Source organism: Trichoplax adhaerens, genomic scaffold (genome assembly GCF_000150275.1).
Source record: "Trichoplax adhaerens TRIADscaffold_6 genomic scaffold, whole genome shotgun sequence".
Classification (NCBI taxonomy): domain Eukaryota; kingdom Metazoa; phylum Placozoa; class Uniplacotomia; order Trichoplacea; family Trichoplacidae; genus Trichoplax; species Trichoplax adhaerens.
In genome coordinates this window covers 4,021,786-4,042,201 of record NW_002060948.1, presented here as the reverse complement: position 1 = coordinate 4,042,201, position 20,416 = coordinate 4,021,786, and the positions used below count along the sequence as shown (strand labels likewise).

At 33.4% G+C, this 20,416-nt stretch overlaps 4 protein-coding genes across 4 annotated transcripts; 3 read left to right on the top strand and 1 right to left on the bottom strand.

Moving 5' to 3' along the window:
• On the top strand, positions 1-3,845 carry TRIADDRAFT_64021 (uncharacterized protein; the record flags this gene model as incomplete). Its single annotated transcript, XM_002113748.1, has 16 exons — positions 1-113; positions 286-326; positions 434-558; positions 650-762; positions 893-938; positions 1,042-1,074; positions 1,175-1,430; positions 1,501-1,608; positions 1,843-1,948; positions 2,060-2,205; positions 2,304-2,401; positions 2,478-2,575; positions 2,653-2,740; positions 2,943-2,998; positions 3,078-3,171; positions 3,322-3,845. The coding sequence occupies 16 exons, from the start codon at positions 1-3 to the stop codon at positions 3,529-3,531; spliced, it is 1,731 nt and encodes a 576-aa protein (XP_002113784.1). The 3' UTR covers positions 3,532-3,845.
• A 3,965-nt stretch (positions 3,846-7,810) lies between these two features.
• On the top strand, positions 7,811-8,842 carry TRIADDRAFT_26273 (uncharacterized protein; the record flags this gene model as incomplete). The annotated part of the gene is made up of 1 exon (XM_002113747.1): positions 7,811-8,842. One exon carries the CDS (start codon positions 7,811-7,813, stop codon positions 8,840-8,842), a length of 1,032 nt encoding a protein of 343 aa, XP_002113783.1.
• A 2,356-nt stretch (positions 8,843-11,198) lies between these two features.
• Positions 11,199-14,634, bottom strand: TRIADDRAFT_57559 (uncharacterized protein; the record flags this gene model as incomplete). Its single annotated transcript, XM_002113380.1, has 10 exons — positions 11,199-11,300; positions 11,378-11,458; positions 11,537-11,630; positions 11,710-11,800; positions 12,136-12,211; positions 12,454-12,680; positions 12,902-12,995; positions 13,105-13,148; positions 13,368-13,617; positions 14,479-14,634. 10 exons carry the CDS (start codon positions 14,632-14,634, stop codon positions 11,199-11,201), a joined length of 1,215 nt encoding a protein of 404 aa, XP_002113416.1.
• A 2,319-nt stretch (positions 14,635-16,953) lies between these two features.
• Positions 16,954-17,802, top strand: TRIADDRAFT_3614 (uncharacterized protein; the record flags this gene model as incomplete). The annotated part of the gene is made up of 1 exon (XM_002113746.1): positions 16,954-17,802. A coding segment is annotated over one exon (849 nt), but the record flags the coding sequence as incomplete, so codon positions are not given.
• Positions 17,803-20,416: the final 2,614 nt, after the last annotated feature.

The window sequence follows — 20,416 nt, the reverse complement described above, 5'->3', positions numbered from 1 at the left end:
ATGTCTGATGAACCGACTCTATCTCAGTTATCGTTCTCGCAAGAACTGTCGTCTTCATGGCAATTGATGATCGATGAAATTACTCAAGGAAAGTTCAACACTAACGAAGACGAGTTAGTATAAATTGTCGTTAAACTGCAACAATATGCATAATGTTTAAAATGTAGTAAAAAGGTTGCTTCAATTAGATAATTATCGTTAAGATTAAGCTGATTTCCAATCTATGTATCTTCTGCACCGATGATATCAACTAAACGTAGATTTCTTTGAATTTGTTACATCTAGGGGTACAGCTATTTATTCGTACTCCGAGCAAAATCCTGATGGTATATTGTACATATTTACATTCGATAGCTATTTGAGAACCGAAAAAATTGATACTGTTTGTGTGCTTTGCTATTTTAAGTAGGAGCTCAATTGTCCCTTAATGTAGATCGCTATTTAATGAGGCCAAACGAGCCTCAATACATTAGCGCTGGTTATCCAGATGGGCAGGTAGGGCAACTTCCTCGCGAATTTGCCGTTAATCAAATTCCGTCCCCAAGAACATTTAGTGACGTAAGAGTAGCATAACTTTGGATCGTGTTAGTATTGTACAAGCAATAAATAATGTGATGCGTAATTTTTATTATCCTATATCTTAATATAGAACGTTTCCAGTTCTGCTGATAAAGCTCGCGAAGCGTATTACGGCCAAGCCGTTAACGGTGTCAGTGCTGAAACGTCACCACCGCTAAAGAGGGATCCGTCTCTGCCTTCAAAGTAAGCAAGAAATAGTACTGTACTGTAATCACAGTTAAAACTGATCTGTGTTAATGAGACAAACTACAATACAGTATATCAATTACGCTAGAGTATGCTAATACTAAATTATTATTATTTTACACCCCAGTGCTGAATATATTGGCAATTTTGGCTTCGACATCGCTATTGATCAGGTAACGTAAGCACGTATAGTAAGCGCCCTCTAAACTATCGTATCAAATTTTAATAAGGCTATACAAACATAATGATCTGTAAATCATTTTCTTAACCAAACAGAACGATAATCCAACAAAGGCCACAAATAATACGGTTAGAATATGTAAATTGTAAAACTACAATTAACGATCTTATGGTATCGAGGAAGGTTAGTAGTGATAATTAATTTAGACATCGAAATTTTTCTTTGCAGTATTCTACCATGTTGAAGAAGTTATTCATCAAGATGGAGTGTTTGTTTCCTATCCACATCACCATAGAACGTATGGATTATACATTTAAAATAGCATACGGTAGTTTAGCGACGCGACGTAATTGTAACCAATTAATAATCCCAGGTGAGCCGCCAGCTAATTCTTACATAAGGGCCTATGTAATGTATACAAAACCCCAGGATGTTTATGAGCCTGTCAGAAGATGTCCTAATCATGCTTTGCGAGATCAAGGAAGTAAGATCGAAGACTTGCTTTTGAACTACCTATAAAAGTATTTTAAGTTAATTATATCTTTTTATATTAGAATACGAATCTTCTGACCATATTCTTCGCTGTGAAAGTCAAAGAGCGGAATATTACGAAGATACTTCTGGACGACATTCTGTAAGGGTTCCGTATACTGCACCAGCAGGTAAAAGAACTGAATCGAATGAGTAAACTAGCTTAAAACATATATGAAATCTATAATTCATTTGTTATTACCTGCATGTTCGGTAATTGTAATAGGTGTGACAAATCCTTTATGAATATCAGATTATTATTGTATTTCAAGTGAATACTTGTTTTTATAATTATTTAAAATATCGACTGTCGGTGTGGCTAGATATTGAAATCTTGATCTCTTGTATGATTTATTCAATATTAGTTGGAGAATTGCGCAGTACTCTCTTGTACCAGTTCATGTGCTTTTCATCTTGCTCTGGAAGTATAAATCGACGTCCTATCGAATTAGTAATTACTCTAGAAAATGGGTATGACATTTAGTTCTCATTAAAAATTATTGACCTCTGCTAAACTATCGGAAGTAATAGCTTGTTTCAGTGTAGCTTACCGCAATATTCTATATGTGTTATATGCTACAGAACGAACGTTTTAGGTCGCAAGAAGGTTGAAGTTCGAGTTTGTGCTTGCCCCGGCAGAGATAGAAGTAATGAAGAACGCGCTGCGATGAAGTCGGAAAAAGAGCATAAGCAACCCCCTAATAAGAAGCTAAAAACTTCCAAAACTGGTACTGTACTTATCTCGTATTAACATTTCTATCATACGGTATTTTACTCTGATTGTGATTTGGTATCACTATACCTAACATGTTAATGGTAAATCTAGTCTCAAGGGAGGTAACTGGTGTAATCTCCAATGAAAGTAAACGTATCATGAAGCGCAGCGTGGAGAGTACTAGCAACGATGACGTCTTCACAATCACGGTACTTATGCGTACGGTGTAAAAGCTGTGATATACTTCCCATTTGATGAGACATTTTACGATTGCTTTTCTTACAGGTCCGTGGAAGGAAAAATTATGAGATCTTAGCTAAAATGAGCGAATCATTGGAAGTTTTAGACAAGCTATCTGATGCCCAAATCAATGAAATTAAAAGGTAAAAAAACATTACCCATCCTTGTTAGTATCCGGCTATACAACTAGTAAAGTGATTTTAAATCTTCCTTATTATAGTCATGGTACTTTAACTGCACCTCTTGAACGAACAAACACTGAAGAACTTGTCCGCCGTCAGAGCCGCAACTTAGACACGCTGCAAAATGTAAGATTCATACTACTGTACATAAATTAGTATTGTTGCATGTACAATCTGTTCATATGCGCACATACAGTATAATCGGTAGTTGTAGTTTTTAAGTTTATAAGTTATTATTTGGAATAGAATTTATGTTCTTAGAACGCGCATTATTTGCAAGGAATACACTGATTGTATCATACAAATTGCGTTCATAATCTTATATTAGGCTGTAACGACAAAAGAGAATTCTGACGGAGCTGACCTAAATCTTTCCATCAGTAGGTTAGTGTCTACGGTGATTTATTGTTTGTCATGACAACAGTACTGCATTATGCTAAAATTAGGATTACGTGTTAAAAAGATGGCTAAGTAATATTAACATGGAAAAATATACACAAGAATTCATCAAGCATGGTTTCAAAGTTTGTGGTCATCTTGCGAATGTTAGCTACTCGGTAAATATGTACGAGTTATCGGCATTTTACTGGCCAATGATAGTTTTGAGAAATCACGATTTGAATGTATATAATTGGTTAAAGTTTTGAGTTTCCAAATTCAAATTGTTGAATTAGTAACATGATGTTGATACGATTCCTTTTTCCTAGGATATGAAGAAGATCATTAAAAATATGGAGGACTGTAAAAAAATTTCCGCGTATCTGCTGGAGTCTAACTTTTCTAGTGGAAACGAAGAGGATATCCCTTGTAGCCAAATTGGTAACAGTTTCCGTGCGTCGCAAATGTCCATGAATAGTACGGCTTCGCAAGAATTAGATATTACAAGGTTTACCTTACGACAAACCATAACGTTGTAAACTCAAGATCTTGTATTGTATATAGTAATATATATATATATAAATATATAAATATATGTAATGTCCATTACTTTGATTACGTATGCGCATTTTATTACCTTCATTTTAAGGTATATGTGCGTATACCATATACTAATAGTGATGTACCCATTGATGCGTCATTATAATTCGTCCATTACCGCAATTGTATTCAAAGTCTTAACTATTGCTATTGATATCAGCATATCGATAGTCTTAACGTGCCTTTTAATAACTACAGCTTTTTATGACTTTTACTGTAATTTCATTTTTTCTTTTACTATAAGTAATAGTTGTTACGTTGACGTATGAGACTATTTTAGTTATCATTTAATTCATGTACAGTACTACAGCTTCAGTTATTGTAGTAGTCTTGGCATGTATGTATAATTAGTGAACGGATTCAAATCAATTTTATGAATACTTTGTGTCAATGAAGACGATAAAGGATAAACTTAAAAGTGTGCTGTTAGTGATGGTTAAAAAGAGCAACAGTATCGGTATATTACTTAGGAACCAAAAAATGTCATCAAACATTTTTGTGACGTTTTAGGGGTAGGCAAATACTTAGTACCGCTTGGAATCATCCAAAGGACAAACACTGTATAAAACATTTTATTAATCATCAAGGGTGGGGTTGCATCTTACAATGTACTATTGCGGATGGTGTCAAAGACAATGATATTTCCGTGTGGAACAGTTTGCTCATTCGTGTTATCTGTAGTGATCCAACATGCTACTTTATAATACCAATATTGAAAAAGATGCAAAATCCGTAATACTGTAGCTCAATTTGCTTTTCATTGTTGTGTTAAGCTTTATCGTATTTCATTGTCAGAAATAATACAGGAGGTGCAACTTCTAAAATATCGACGATGAATCTTGCATTGATGTTATAGACGCCTACAGTAATAGGGCTGTCATGATTAGGTACAGTATCATGATTCATGAATGTGTAGGTGTCGTGAAACTATATTAGAATTAGCGACAGAAAGCATTTGCTTCTTTTTTTCAATCGTGGCTGTATCGTACCTTTTTTGTTAGATTAATTTCACTTCATTTGTGGTTATCACATAAGTTTAAAAAAAAGCACTGCTTAAGCACGTACAGATAAGGGCTTCAAACCTAACCTTGGATAGGCGTACGTACGTACATCATATACAGTAGATTGATATTTAGTTACACAATATTTCTATTATCAGGAAATGCATACAATGATTATACTTTAAACTATATACCTACCAAAGTTGCATCAGGAGTAGAAAAAGATTTTTTTCTATACTCACGTAATAAAAATGCAACATTGAAAAGGTAGAATTACATACATAAGGAGACATCAACTTACTCAATGGGCGTACTTTGGCATTAATCCAGCTCTGTAATAACTAATAATTAACTGTAAATATGTTATAAAGATATTATTTTTGTTTGGAATCCTGCATCGTCTATGATTTAAAAAAATAAAGATGCACTAGGTACCTACATTGCAAAAATCAAACTGCAACACAGTTCTGCGCAAGTTTAATAATATTAATACTGTAATACGTAAACCTAGGCAACGATTACGAATTCTAAAATATCAGGCCAGCATAAATTTTTCCTGAAATAATTGAATATATTAATATAATCTGTCTATGTTTGTACCTACCTAATGGTAATTATAATAATGATGATAAAAATATTAGATTTAAGATTTATGAACTTAGTTTATCGTCATGCGTGGTGATCTATTTTAATCGTGATGGCTTGACAGTATTTCCTATGTAATAACTGAATTCTCTTCTGAATCTTTATTAGGTTCTGTTAATGATTTATACTAGCGTGTATGCAGTAGATTCGTATTGTATCCTACTTAAGTCTACGGCTGTGTGGTAGAAAAAAAATAATATTGTCAAGCCAATAAGGAAATAAAAAGAAACGGCACTGAACAGAAATTGTTGTTCATTCATAATTCTCTATGGCATAATAATACCTCCTAAATTGCTACCTTGCAATAATTACTTGATACGCGTCGTTTGATCAGTTTATAATAGCGCAAATATTTCAATCGGTCATGACAAATACTGTATTATCATCAACTCACGCTTATCAGATAAATAGTGTACGAGTATAGCACAACTTGCTATTGCACCAAGCTCAATGTTATGACCAATTGATCATTTTTGGCATGCGAAATTAGTTTCAATTTTCTAATTTTAAGTTTATGTGCTTGTCAATTGTACACGTATTACTAGGGTTTTTACCCGCCGCTTTGCTGGCGGTGTCTGTATAAATCTCGTATTGAACTATTGTATCAGTTCTGTACCTAGTCGTACATCTTGTAAATTCTCAGACTACACTGTGGAAAATTGATCATTTTATGACATAATATTGAATATATAATAATTGAGTGTTTGTAGACACCAACATTTAATTTCATTCACAATACAATACTTCATTATATACAATATTACGTGCTATATTATTTATTATTTATACGTACATATCGGATGATCACTATCGTTATTGGCAATACGATACGCCTAATAACAGATCTATAATTCTGTGTTCTAAAAATGAATTCATTCTAAAAACATTATCTATACAGTATACTGTACTATGGATTACTAAAACACCCTCAACAGATTTAGTAGTCGCATGATTGTCCATCATTTTCAGATGGGTGTCCGGTCATCCGTTTCCAGTTGGCATAAGATTGCAAGCGACTTTGATGAAAGAAGAAGTAATTTAGTATATAGTACAGTAGGAAACTGACGTACAGAGGAGGGGGATGTGCGATTGTTTAAGGGAGTTTCTAACCTTACAAACAGCTGAAAAGTTGACATTTTACATACATTGGGCAAAAAATTGAATCGTGCGTTATTTTTGATTGAAATCCAAGTTGTGCAGTTTTTAAGGCATCATTAATTGATTGTTAAGCGAAAAAAGAATCCAGATTTGATATCGCCAATGCAGTTTAAATCGACATCGTAGGGGTATGATTGGCAAAATTTCCTTGCAAAATGGCGCCAAACGATTCTAAATGGTGCTAATCGCACCCCTTTGACATACACGAGTATTGTAGATTGAAACTATACCGTCGCTGTTGTAGTATTATGTATGTACTGTCCTTCATTTGAAATGGTATCTACAATATGTCTCATGGAGTCCATAGTTTATTAATATAGTAAAGCAAACTATAAATAGTGGTGCCCGTCTTTCATGCACGCATTCCTCAAGTCTTCTTGTACTGTACAGTACATTCTATAGATTGCATTCTACAGTACTGTATAGAATGTCCGAATCCTTACATTGACTGTGACAAGCGGGCCAAAATCGGGCCTGGCTGTCCAAATCCTTTACATCTTATTACATTTTGATTCACACTCGTGATTATGGCAGAACATAAGAGCCCCAGCATGGCCAAGAGATGCTTCCTTCAAGAGTATCCCAGGATATCTCCAAAGCCAGTACAGTACTATACAATTCCATACTACTGATTACTGGACGTACTATTCCAGGGGCCTGTCCGGCCGTGTGCAATGATTGAAAGAAGTTCAGCCATAGTCTTGCCTTCAATTACTGCATGTCTTTTGGGTCTTTGTCTTTCAATTGTAAAGAAATGGATTTTAATTTAACTCCAATTTCAGACAGACAGATAATTACAACCTTGAGTAATAAGAAGTACTTAGTTATCGCTGACAAAGGCATACAGTACTGTAATTTTCAAAGTAATCACCATGCAATCGTGACGCCAATTATCGTTACGAGTCCATCCTTTACCCAGTAGGACGAGCAAGAAACTCAACTGTCCATCATGGCCAGATCATTATTTTTAACCGTACCATATAGACGAAAAATCCTATTTTTAATCTGCTTGATATTTTTCAGCTCTTACTTTATCATCTGCAGACATATCAGGAATGAATATTATCTAGCGTTACCAAAATCAAGATTAGCAATTGGATCACAACAAAATCCAACTCATCGCAATAGTTTATTTACGTTGCCATATGGAACATCAACGATGCTATCCAGTGCAACGCCGCCTATCACACTGAAATATCAAAATACATCCAACAGTCGATCAGTACAATCCAAATCGACAGCAAGTCAGGATCACAAATCCAGAGTTAAGAACGGCAACGATAAAGACAACCATTCTAAACAACGATATGATGAAACTAAAATAAATCCCAATCCAATGCTTAAAACCGAGAGTATCACTGTAAGTCAGCGTCCAACGTCGCCAGCAGCTACCAAACCGCTCAATCGTAAAGTAATGCTAGCATGGACTACTTGGTTTGGTTTGAAGTGGCCGTATAATAATGGAATCTTCCATTGTGGTTCATTTACATGTGAGGTAACTTTAGATAAAAATCGCCTAAAATCCAGCGATGCATTACTATTTCACGGTGCTGAAGCCAGTATGAAAAATAAAAACATGTTTCCTAAGCGAGATGCAGTATCACCAAGACAACTATGGGTTTACCATTCATACGAAAATCCTGTAGTCACTCATGGTGTTAATATCCAATCTGGTATCTACCCCTTTCACAACAATATCTTCAATATTATAATGACATATACAAAAGATTCCGACATTCCAACATGCTATGGTGGCTACGGTAAAAGTCAAAACCGTAATCCATTTATAAAAACACATAATTATGCCAAGGGTAAGAATAAATTGATCGCCTGGGTATCAAGTGGTTGCTATACTGGTCGTCTAACATTTGTCCAACAGTTAGCTCAGTATTTACCGATCGATATTTATGGTAAATGCGGAAATTTATCCTGTCCTAGAAATGACAGTTGTTGGGAAAAATTAAGTAGCCAATATAAATTTTACTTAAGTTTTGAAAATTTTGTTTGTCGAGATTATATCACCGAAAAATATTATAAGAATTCCTTAGGTAGAAGATTAGTACCCATTGTAGTGAGTGGAGCCAATTTACAAGATGAAACTGTTGCTCCGCCGAATTCCTATATTAACGTTTTCGACTTTAAAACTGTAGAAGATTTGGCAGATTATATCCAATTGGTTGGGTCGAACGATACATTATATAATAGTTATTTCCACTGGAAAGCTAGCTATAAGGACCAAGGAAGATCGTGTGATATGGGTAGTGGTATGTGTACTCTGTGCGCTAATCTTCATAATGATACATGGGTTACTCAAAAATCAAGAACCATTCCAGATTTCATGCATAGATGGGGTCTAAATAAGGATAACTGTATCGATTACGGCGATGTCTTTATCAAGAATGTGACTACAGGTCAAGTTAACATAATGCCACATCCGTATTATTGATGCTTTTATGTATCGATTATTATTATGGCAAGGTATGGCTGCGATATCTAGAATGTGACTGCAGATCAAATTTGCATAATGCAACATCCATTGACTTAATGTCTGTCATATCGGTAATAACTATAAACTGCTTAACCCAGATTACTGTACTTATACTTACAGTATGTTTTTAGACTGTAAGCAATAGCAGTAAGGTTCGTATGTTGCGTAATAAGATTAATCATAGAGATACGAACATGCCTAATGAGCGATTAATAACGATCGCTATAATGATGGTGCTAGTTTAAATAATCGACCAACTTACATTAATTTCATATAAAAACTTCCCGTAATTTTTTCCAAGATGTTTACACGTTATAGTTTTATATAAATTTTGAAACAGAAAATAAGATTTAGTTCATAACTAGATAAATTTGGGATGTGCTAATTATACGATTGTTAATGTTTTTCATAATTCAACAATGACGACCTGATTATGGTATACGAGTAATACAATGTTGGGATATTATCCAAAACGATATTCTTATTGTAAGTCTTTCTTAGCTTCATGACCGGTAACCTTTATCATGAGTTAATCATCAATTTATATTTAAGTAGATGTTAAATAACCAATGAATACACTTGTTCACATTGTAAACGTGTCCGTTATCGCGTAAACTAATCTTTAAATAAATTCCTATGAATAGTTAAGCAAGCAAATCAGTCAGTAAAGTAGACATTATAAATGATCTGATCTCTTTAATACTGCAGTATAAATTACATCAACACCGTGAAGCAAAAGAGTACTTTCTCTTATGCAATGAAAATGCCACACTTAAATGGAAAGTATCCACATAGACATGTGATAATTTTTTTATGTATACTGTAAGTAAGAGCATAGATACAGTATAAGTATGAATTAAATTATACAAGACACATTTTTCGTCTGGAATTCTGTACTTAAATATATACACAGTATAAAAGATATATAATAATTGAAAAATTGATTATTTTTATATATCATGCATAAACGTGATATCAACGGTAGGAATTAAAAATGCGCTAGTTACGAGTATATTTGTAAAGATAACTAACAGTAAATTTAGCTCAGTATGGAATGCTAAATGATGTCGTAATATGCAAAACTACTCAATAATTACAACTATACAGGCCAGCAGAAAATCTTTACCATTTGGATAGAACACATTTATCTATCTGTACTTCAATAGTGATAACAACGGTAACTCTAAACGGGTCTTTAAAATAGCCCAAGTTAAATAAAAGTTACTATCAATTAATTCCTTTGACTCCATATGCTCTATGTACTCACGTATTAAATGCACCGTATGATGCAGATATGGATATGATAATAATGCATAGTAAAAGTTGTTATTAATTCTTAAATGACATTCTACTAGATTATAATTACATTATAGATTTTTTGTGATAGATACAAATATCATGATCATCTTATATATACTGATAGTCCAATATAATTAGTGCGGGACAAGAACCATGCTAAGACAAACTTCACCCGTTTTTCATAGCAGAAAATGACAGGAATTGGTGTGGTTACAAGTTAGGTATTTAACTTGAAAAGAACTTACTTCGAAAATAACTTCATAGCATCAAGTATATCGCTCCATAATGACTATAGCTGAATTAAGTTTTCAAACAATCTTGTAGTACAGAAAATGATTTCGATTTATTGAATGATATCATACAGTATCAGCTATGAATAAGAGATTACCATAGTGTATGGAGTTAAGGCTTATTAAAGTTACATACTATCGCACATTGATGTGTAAACTTTCAATTAACGACCGTATAGATTAATACAGAACATTAACAGCAACGTTCATACCAGGCTCTAAAATTTTTTAATCGATAATATAATACACATTTAGTTGATATGAATTGTCATGGACTACTTCCTGACAAGTTTACTAGTCAAACGTAAAGCGCTTACTTTGAGCTACTTCTACAGATTACTACCCTAATCTGTCGAAAGATCGAGTAAGAAGATAGTACTGCTACTATAATGCCTAAGAACTACCCTTCTAAAAGGCTCACAACCAGTAGACACGCTGTACTATAATCTACAAAACAGCTTTATACTATAATACTGAAACACTGTCAGCAACAATACTTTCTTAAACTCTATAATTTAGGCAACGTAGTGCCGTTACATGCGTGTAATCCATTCTAAATCAATAAACTGATAAATTTAAAAGTTATCAGAGAACTTACTTTTAGAAACATTGCATGTCCACTACCAGACATCCCATTTATTATGTATGAATTAAAAGTTATCCAAGCACTACTGGAAAATTTGATAGCCAACAAAATTCTAATCATTCGATATCAATAACTGCTTCTACTTGGAATGAATCAAGTTAGCGTATTCTTCATCTGGCAGCGATTGCCGAATACCAGTTAAAAATCGTGATTGATGAACAAATGCGGAAAATTCTACGCCCTGTTTAATTGGATAGCAAAGTGACGAAAGTGCTTTCCCTACGGTATATCAAGGATTTCTTATTTATCCATTATTACCTGATTTGCAGCTGATCGAAGAAAAGCCACATTTGCCGTAATTATTGTTGCTTTGAGTTTATCGCTAGTTCCGAATACAATCTACATATTAATCGCAAACAACTCATTTTATAAGCAACATTTACAGTTTTAAAATGTGCAATACAAAATTATACTCACAATTGATCGTAATTTAACTTTTGAGCTAGTCTTTAGCTGTAAAACCCTTGCACTAGGGTCATCATCTACTACAGTAAGCTTTTCTAATAAATCTCTAAAATTAGGTGAAAATGAAACGATTATATTTAATGGAGAGAATATCTTGATTGTTAGAAGAAAAATAAATGCCGTACTTGCTCCTTTCACGCTCTCTAATACTACCGACAGTCATAAGTATGGAACGAAAATCTTCTACTGCTGCTTTGCAAGTATAAAGTTCTTTACCTTTAAGGAATTAGTTCAATTATACTGAAACGTCAATTATTTCATCACATACAATATATTATATAATTTTAAATAATTGTTGATGCAATATTAGGCTATATAATTGATAATTATATTATAAAGCTTATTATTTATACTGTATCTAAATGCCAAACAATAAATAAATTCACTTTACTAATACTAAAATACTCTGAAATAGATCTCTGGCATCATGGAAGACTAGAAAAATGTCATACGTATTTTTCTAGTAGTCCATGCACGGTATACACGTCTGCTGCCCATTTGCCATGAAAGATTGATATGTAATAGAAAAACTCTACGAAGTAGTATCCCACCTTCAATATATTCGTTGATTTGTGGTAAAACTGGACATTCCTTCTCATCAATGGCTTGTGCTTGCAATATCGGATCCTATTGATGATACAAATCGATCAATTTTACCTAGCTGGAGATATAGCTACATCGGTAGCATCGTTACTTTACGCATATGTACGTAACAACCTAATCCTCCGCTGCAAAAATTGTTGCAAATTCCATATTAAGGGATAAGTTACTCACCTCCGACATTGACTACATTAATTTGATATCGCAAAATGTTTTCTACTGACTTTATAATCATAACATGTACAGCACTTACTTTATCAATTTCCTACCTTAAACTCGCGATGGCAATCGCCATTAGTAACTTCAGCTACATAAGCGAAGAGAGTAGTAATATCGAAAAATGCCTTAGTGCATGCTGGCATATTAGGAGCAGGGATATCGCATTTAATATCATTGAGCAAGGGCAATTCTTTGTAATCAGAAAGGCCGTCATGATCAAAGTAATCGTTTGGAATTATTTGTCCAATAACTTTAATTTCGGCAGCTTTTAGTTCATCTTTTAAAAGTTAAATTTAAAGAAAGTGTGTCGTTATTCTATCAAAAACGTAAGTGTAGTAATCTGACTATGAGATTATAAAATACTCGTCAGCAAAAGATTAGAATATTATGAAATGATTCTATGCATAATCCACTTTAAAAAAGAAGAAACAAGGAAAGCTACAAATGAGGTTATAATACATGAGAACATTCAAAATTGTAACTATCGGCAATGCTAACCTGCAATTGCTTCAGACAATCCATTACTAAAAGAAAATACTAAAGAAGGTTTACTAAAGTTGCATGGATGTTGTTCATGAGCCATTAGGTATTCCTATATGACAGTAATATAGATAAATTTATAACGTTAGGTAAAGACGACTGCATTGTATCATATATATGGTAATATTTCATTTCTTCATGTTGAGTGCTTATATTCATACATTAGCTTGGTGCATAATATGTTTTTCGCCATATCGTCCTTCGCCTATATTCAATATACATGAACGCATATATTATTCAATATTGCGACAACATTGACTAGTATTAAATATGATGTCAAGTTGAGTAAAGTATTTTCGTACATCATTACTATTCATGACAGTTCATCAATGCGATTTTTACGGCATGAAGAAGAACTGTCATGATGGTCACTGGAGTATATTTATTTTGATGTGGATTTAACCAATCAATTGAACATTCAAACCTTGAAACAATCGATGTAACGCCAATGGATTTCTAGAAATAACTTTTATCCAAGTTAAACCGTCATCGCAAACAACATCAACCATGAGTATCTTTCTACTTTGATTGGGTTGGCTTGATAAGTAGGAAAAGGATTTAAATATGCCAACCAAATTATGGCATGAAGAGATAGTGTTGACCATAGCACTAAAATAATTCAAATTATTACTTTTGAGGTTATTGGTTTTCTTCTGTAAATCTTCTATCTGAGTCTACAACAGACAAAATATTCTGTTAATGTTTTATTCTAAGCTTGAATTTGCGTCAGAATTGCTATGCAAAGTTCAGCAAATGATGCCTACCATAGTCTCCTGATGATTAACAATAGCAAATACATTCTAAACAACTGGTTTGAATATAGCCAATTTATCTGTATGCTAATAAAGCTCAACAATACCCGCATATACAGATTCTAAGCTCGAGTTTGAGTCAGAATTGCGATGCAAAGTTCAGCAAATGATACCTACCATAGTCTACTGATGATTAACGATAGCAAATACATCCTAAACAACTAGTTTGAATATAGCTAATTTATCTGCATACTAATAAAGCTCAATCATACCCGCATATACAGATTCTAAGCTCGAGTTTGAGTCAGAATTGCAATGCGAAGTTCAGCAAATGACACCTACCATAGTCTACTGATGATTGACGATAGCTAATACATCGTCAAGAACTAATTTAAACATACTCGTAGCTATTAATTTACGAGCAATAAAGTTCAAATATACGTATATTGCAAATAAAATACAGATATAAGTAGCCTATGCAACAAAATGGACTACACGTAGAACAAACTGCAGAAAATTAAAATAACGTCATCGACTGTGACTTTAACACAAATCTACATAGAGTTATGATATTGCTACTTTTGAAAGTTGAAAAACATTCCAGTTTTTATATCAATAAAGTGATGATTGGGAGCTTATTGTGTGATCCATTATAATTACAGTATGGACATTTCAACTATGCATACGCAGTTTGCTATTACTACTGATGCAAGTTGAATTCTGAATAGGATGCTATTCTATTGCGGCGATTTCTCAATCGGATCATTCATAACTGATACTTACCGATTGTAAAAAATTCAATTCGGCTAGTATTTTCTTAATTAATTTATTAGCTCCTTGAACATGTCGAAATTCCTTTGCACGACAAAGTAAATTGTCAGCACGATCAACAGCTTTACTCTTCATTTGATCCATGTTCATTTCCTCCTTCGTTTCCATCTTGATTCCTCTAATTGCTTTCTCCAATCATCGTCGTCCAATAGCTACAGCGATCTTGAGCCTACCATCGGCTAAGTTGGTCTTCGTCTACGATCTAATAACGATATTTGAATTGATGATGTAATCGTTTGAGAAATCTTCTCCTATATACAGTAGAGTAAAAAGTAGAAGGGGGTGGAGGCGATCGTGAGATGATTTAAATTTGGATTGTTTACATCTAGTGTAGGCAGGAGCGGAGCAGTTATTGCCATAGTAAAGTAAGTACAAGCGCTCAGTACAGTCATTTGGTTAGTCGATTAGACCCACCTTCAGTTCAACTTGGCCGTTCCCTTATTGGCTGTAGAAGTGTTCAGTCTACAGTACAGTACTTGATATTGTAGTTGAAAATTGTGTTTATTTTCTATGAACGAAAACTCTTGACACAATAGAAAATCATATACTGTAAAGTCATGCATTCGTCTTCAAGTAGTCTGTGTACTACAGTACAAAGTACTCAGGTACGATAGTACTGTAGAACATCAGCAAAAGTGGCTTCTGTCATCCCTTACGCTTTTATTTCAAATACAATTATATCTACGCTTTATATAATCATATTTTCATGGTTTGCTACACTATTCTTCAGAAATTTCACAACTATTGACGCATTCAATCTTTAAAATAATAATAAATAGGTTCGTTAATGAAGTAATTTGAAATGCATTTCATGAAAAACGAATGTAGTATTTAGGTTGCAAATGGCTAAAATACCAGGAAAATTGTCTAATGTAGTATTCACTCACTTGCTATCACGATACGCATCCATGAGCTAACGTATAGAGTACAACCTAAGTAAATCCATTTTAGACAATTCCGTACCACAACATCTTAATGTGGCACCTCTGATCACGTGATACAAGCAGGACTGCGCACTGACGATGGTAGAAAATCGACTTGAGAACTTACGAGTAGGCTGGCATACTAATGTACTATACCGGTACTCAAGTATTGCATTATCGACTATAGCTTACTATACAGAGTGTCCGTGGGTTACAGCGTGCTGGCAGCTTTCCCTTCCACGCAATTGAATTCTATATTAGTAAACTTTCACTTCCTCCAAAACTACAGATTCCATCATCGCTGGTCATTTTATCCTTATGATCTTAATCCATTAGTAAAGCGCAACAGCTCCAAGTGAAAGTAAAAGAAAGCAAATTACCACCTGGTCTATACCACAGTATCAAATTGATCTACCGTTGCCTATCACTTCTATTCATTCTAGACTCTTTTCAAGGAGTAGTCAATGGACTAATTTTTATCGTGACAGAATCGCCATAGCAATATCCTTTCATGATGATGGACCGTTCTAATGCATTATAATTATTTATTGCAAGAGAATTGAGCGTACATTAACATCATCATCATCAATCGTGATATGATGTTGTAAGCAATGTTTACACAAAATGGCCATATCGTCAGCTACATACAATTTTCTGCGCCTTGGCATAGCTTGACTTTATCTCCACATTACTAGTAACAAAAAATGAACTAGCTATTAAAATGATTCAAGCAAGATTTTTAAGATATCTTACAAGGATTGTAATCGGCCTTACTTTCATAGCTATGGCATGGACATTTTTAATCCCAAATTCAACAAAGACCGATGAATATATTAAAAAATACTCTACGAGCGATACCAAAGCTCCAACGATTAAACAACCGAGAGATTCATCTGATAAGCCATTCATTCTTCAACACACCAATAATCAAATAGTTGCACAGATACACAAACCAACCATCTCGACTCCGTCTAACGTGGGCCCATGGACAGGCAAACCAACAACACTTACATTACCTCCAAAACAAATGGCTGCACAGACTTCTTCAAGGACACATCCACCAATCACATCGACTCCGCCTCAACAAAAAAATATTCCACATACAAATCCTTCGCCCAAAATGATATTAGCAACAAGTCCGGTAGTAAAACTTAAATCAACCAAGAGCAAACTATTGTTATTAAAGCCAAATCAAAATAGTCCTAGTACTCCAGTAAAGCAATCGAAGAAACTAACTAAATCTACAACAAGCAAACCTTATTCCTCAAAATCTAAAATAGCGACCATTATTCCCTCATCGAACAACCGTAATCGTAAACGTGAAGATGATACAACTAAAAAGGTGTTTCATCAAAAGCCTATTACCAAAGAGAGTGCATGGAAGCAACGTCTAATTCCAAAGGATCAGGAAAAGATGCAACGGAAAACCATTTTAATATGGACAACTTGGTTTCATACTCGTTGGCCATTTCAATTTGGAGTTTTGAATTGTGGTCAGTTTTCATGTGATCTAACTGAAGATAAAGACCTACTTAATATCAGCGATGCATTACTATTTCATGGTGCTGATTCTATCATGAACAAAACGGAAACCTTTCGTTATAGAGATTCGGTATCGCCTCGACAATTATGGGTTTACCATTCATACGAAAATCCTGCCGTAACTCATGGTTTTGCTGTACGATCTGGTATCTTCCCTTTCCATAATAACATATTCAATGTTATGATGACATATGCACGAGATGCTGATATTCGAGTATGTTATGGCAATTTTATTAAAGGCGATTTTCGTAAGCAATGTAAGGAGAATTATAATTATGCCAAAGGTAAAAATAAATTAATTGCTTGGGTAGCAAGTACTTGTTATCCGGGTCGTCAAGCATTTGTTAAGGAATTGGCTAAATTTCTACCTATTGATATATATGGCAAATGTGGAAATTTATCATGCCCTAGAGATGGTACTTGTAGGCGCAAGATAAGTAGTCAATATAAATTTTATTTAAGTTTCGAAAATTTTATTTGCCGAGATTATGTGACGGAAAAGTTTTTTATCCATTCATTGGGTAGAGCATTGGTACCGATTGTCGTGAATGGAGCTAACTTTCAAGATGAAACAATTGCCCCACCGGGATCCTATATTAACGTCCAAGATTTTAAAACGTTGCTACAACTAGCAGATTATATTAAATTGATTGCAGCTAATGACGCACTATATAACAGCTTCTTTAAGTGGAAAGCTACCTATAAGGATCATTCATCTTCGTGTAATATGCAAAGTGGCATGTGTAAACTGTGCACTAATCTATATAATGATAAATGGGTTACTCGTAAATCGAAAACAATTCCAGATATAACACGTAGATGGGGCCTAAATAAAGCTAACTGTATTAATTATAACGACATTTTGATCAAGAATACAACTACAAGTCAAATACTTATAAAGCCTCATCAATTTACTGGAGTATAGATACTACTCTTCATACTTTTCAATCTTCAATTTGTGGGCAATAAATTGAACCTAATTACATCGCTGCCTCCTTTCATGATAACTTTTTTGGGAGTTTTTAAAATAATGCGTCTGCCCGATCCGATGGCAACATGCTATATTTATCCTTTGCTAGTACATTAAGTAATGATATAATTATTTTGCATAATGGGCTATTTATATAACAGTAAATGAACAATGAATATATCGACTGCTACTATAACAGTAAATGAATATTGTTCAATGTTATTGAGACCTTATTAACGAAGAATATTGTGCTAGACTAAAATATTGCATTAGTGTAGCAACTGATATTAGTGATGCGTTTCTGTCTCTTAAGTCTAATATCGATATAATTAACGACGTTTTCTGATGAGTATTTTGTATGTGGTACATAGTACTATCGAGGACTTCTAAGAAGTCTCCGATACTATTTATATATGAAGCTAATCATTTAATGGTCTAATACGCATAATAATCTGCAAGTTATTAAAATGTTGTCTATGAAATATTTTGGTTTCAACTGTGTAATTTCCCTTTAAATTCTAACATGTTCTGAGTTGGTAAGTAACAAATTAGGCTTCAAGTTTCTGATATAATTATAGTTACTATTACTAGTATCATTGTGGAAGAAAAGTGAAGTATGTTAATGTATCATTTTAGACTGCAGTCTATAATGTAAGGCAGAATCGTGTGCTATAGAAATAACCGAAGGGAAAGGTCCTTTCGAAAACGAAAAACGATTCCAATATCTTTTCTGAAACGATTTGAAATGACCATATGGAATATCTATTCTGCCAGAAAGATCGAGACAATGCATGATCATTTTAACTCCTAAATTTCGCTTCGGTATCATGATTTTCATCTTTCACTATTTACTAGATAACCATGATTTACCGTTAGCCATACTTTCAATTTGGAAATAGGACGACTATATTCCAATTTTTGAGAATTACTTTGACGGCAGGTTAAACCAATTAGCTGTTTAAAATAATTACATCTTATTCTATTTTAGGGATTTATAACAGTGATTTACTTTATGCTTATTTTTAAGTTTTTTAGCTCAAAATTGAATACCAATATCTTATAAATACTCTACATCTCATATTTTAATAGAACCTTTATTATTTGCTTGAGGCTGAGAATACTTGCAGGTTTTAATATCATGTAATAAAAATGATCATAACAAAATGATATCGAAAGTCAGTTCATCTCTCTACATTATGTTGAAGAGATTTGTCCAAATAAAATTCCAATTTCATTTCTACACACCAAAAAAAATCTCTGTATTGTCATTATATATCTAAACCTCAGAGGATCCTTCTATGATAGATTTGATAACTAATAATTGTTCACCATTAGTCTATAAATAGTGGAAATTAATAACTCATCTTTACGGTATTTAAGATAAAAGCTAAATCCAATTTGACTACATAAATAGAAATAGTACAAAACAAAATCAATTGATACATGATGATATCAACAATAACCAGCAAGAGGCAAAAGTTAAAAAAATCACATACAAGGTGACATTTTAAAATTGGTCACCATCAAGTCAAAAATTTTTTCTGATCATACATGGATTATATTTTATATCCATATCATCGTCACTGTAATACATGATAGTCCAAAATACAAGTTAAACTATCTATTCTTGTGGTTAATGATCAATTGCATATGATTAATGGTGAGCAGTACGAGCAAATGTTAACGTTATGGCTATCCTTTATCTTCGATCCACAAATGATATGATTCATCTTACATTAATCATATTGCATCAATTGATACCATCAAATTTTAATCAATAAATCATATTCCGTCTCTCAATATTCCATACAAGATTGCAGTTGCAAACAATCATGACAGCGAGATAAAGTTGACAGAACTAATTGTCTAGAATATTTTCTTTACTTTCAAGCAATATTAATACAAAATTAAATTATACTACTATCATAGTATAAATACATTTGAATCCTATATATTGCTCGACGTCCGATACATGGCATAGGTATTCTGTGCGTCGATAGCCATAATAATTATAAAAACAGTTAAAAAACGATGATGGAAAATGACAGAGGGTAGCATAAGAGCGTTGATCATTATAGTATTTCAAATTAAAAGGAAAATATAGAATACGAAAGTATTCCACTTGACATGATCATATCAGAAGTAATGACAAACTACCCAGTCTACTTCATAATCTATACTAATAAATAATGATACTGATCATTATTATAGTCAAGATAGGATATTATTACCGCTTCATGAATAGTCATGAGCATATCGTCGTTTTATTTAGTATGATATTCCTATGTATATTAACCATAGTTGTCTGTTATGTTGAAATTTAGAGAAATCATGGATTTCAAGTTGTATCTCAGCTATAGTGAATACCATAACTGATTGTCGTTGTTGTACCAATTAGACAAAAATTGTAATAACTCTTAATAGATTAGCTAATAATTAAGTATTAACCCGGATG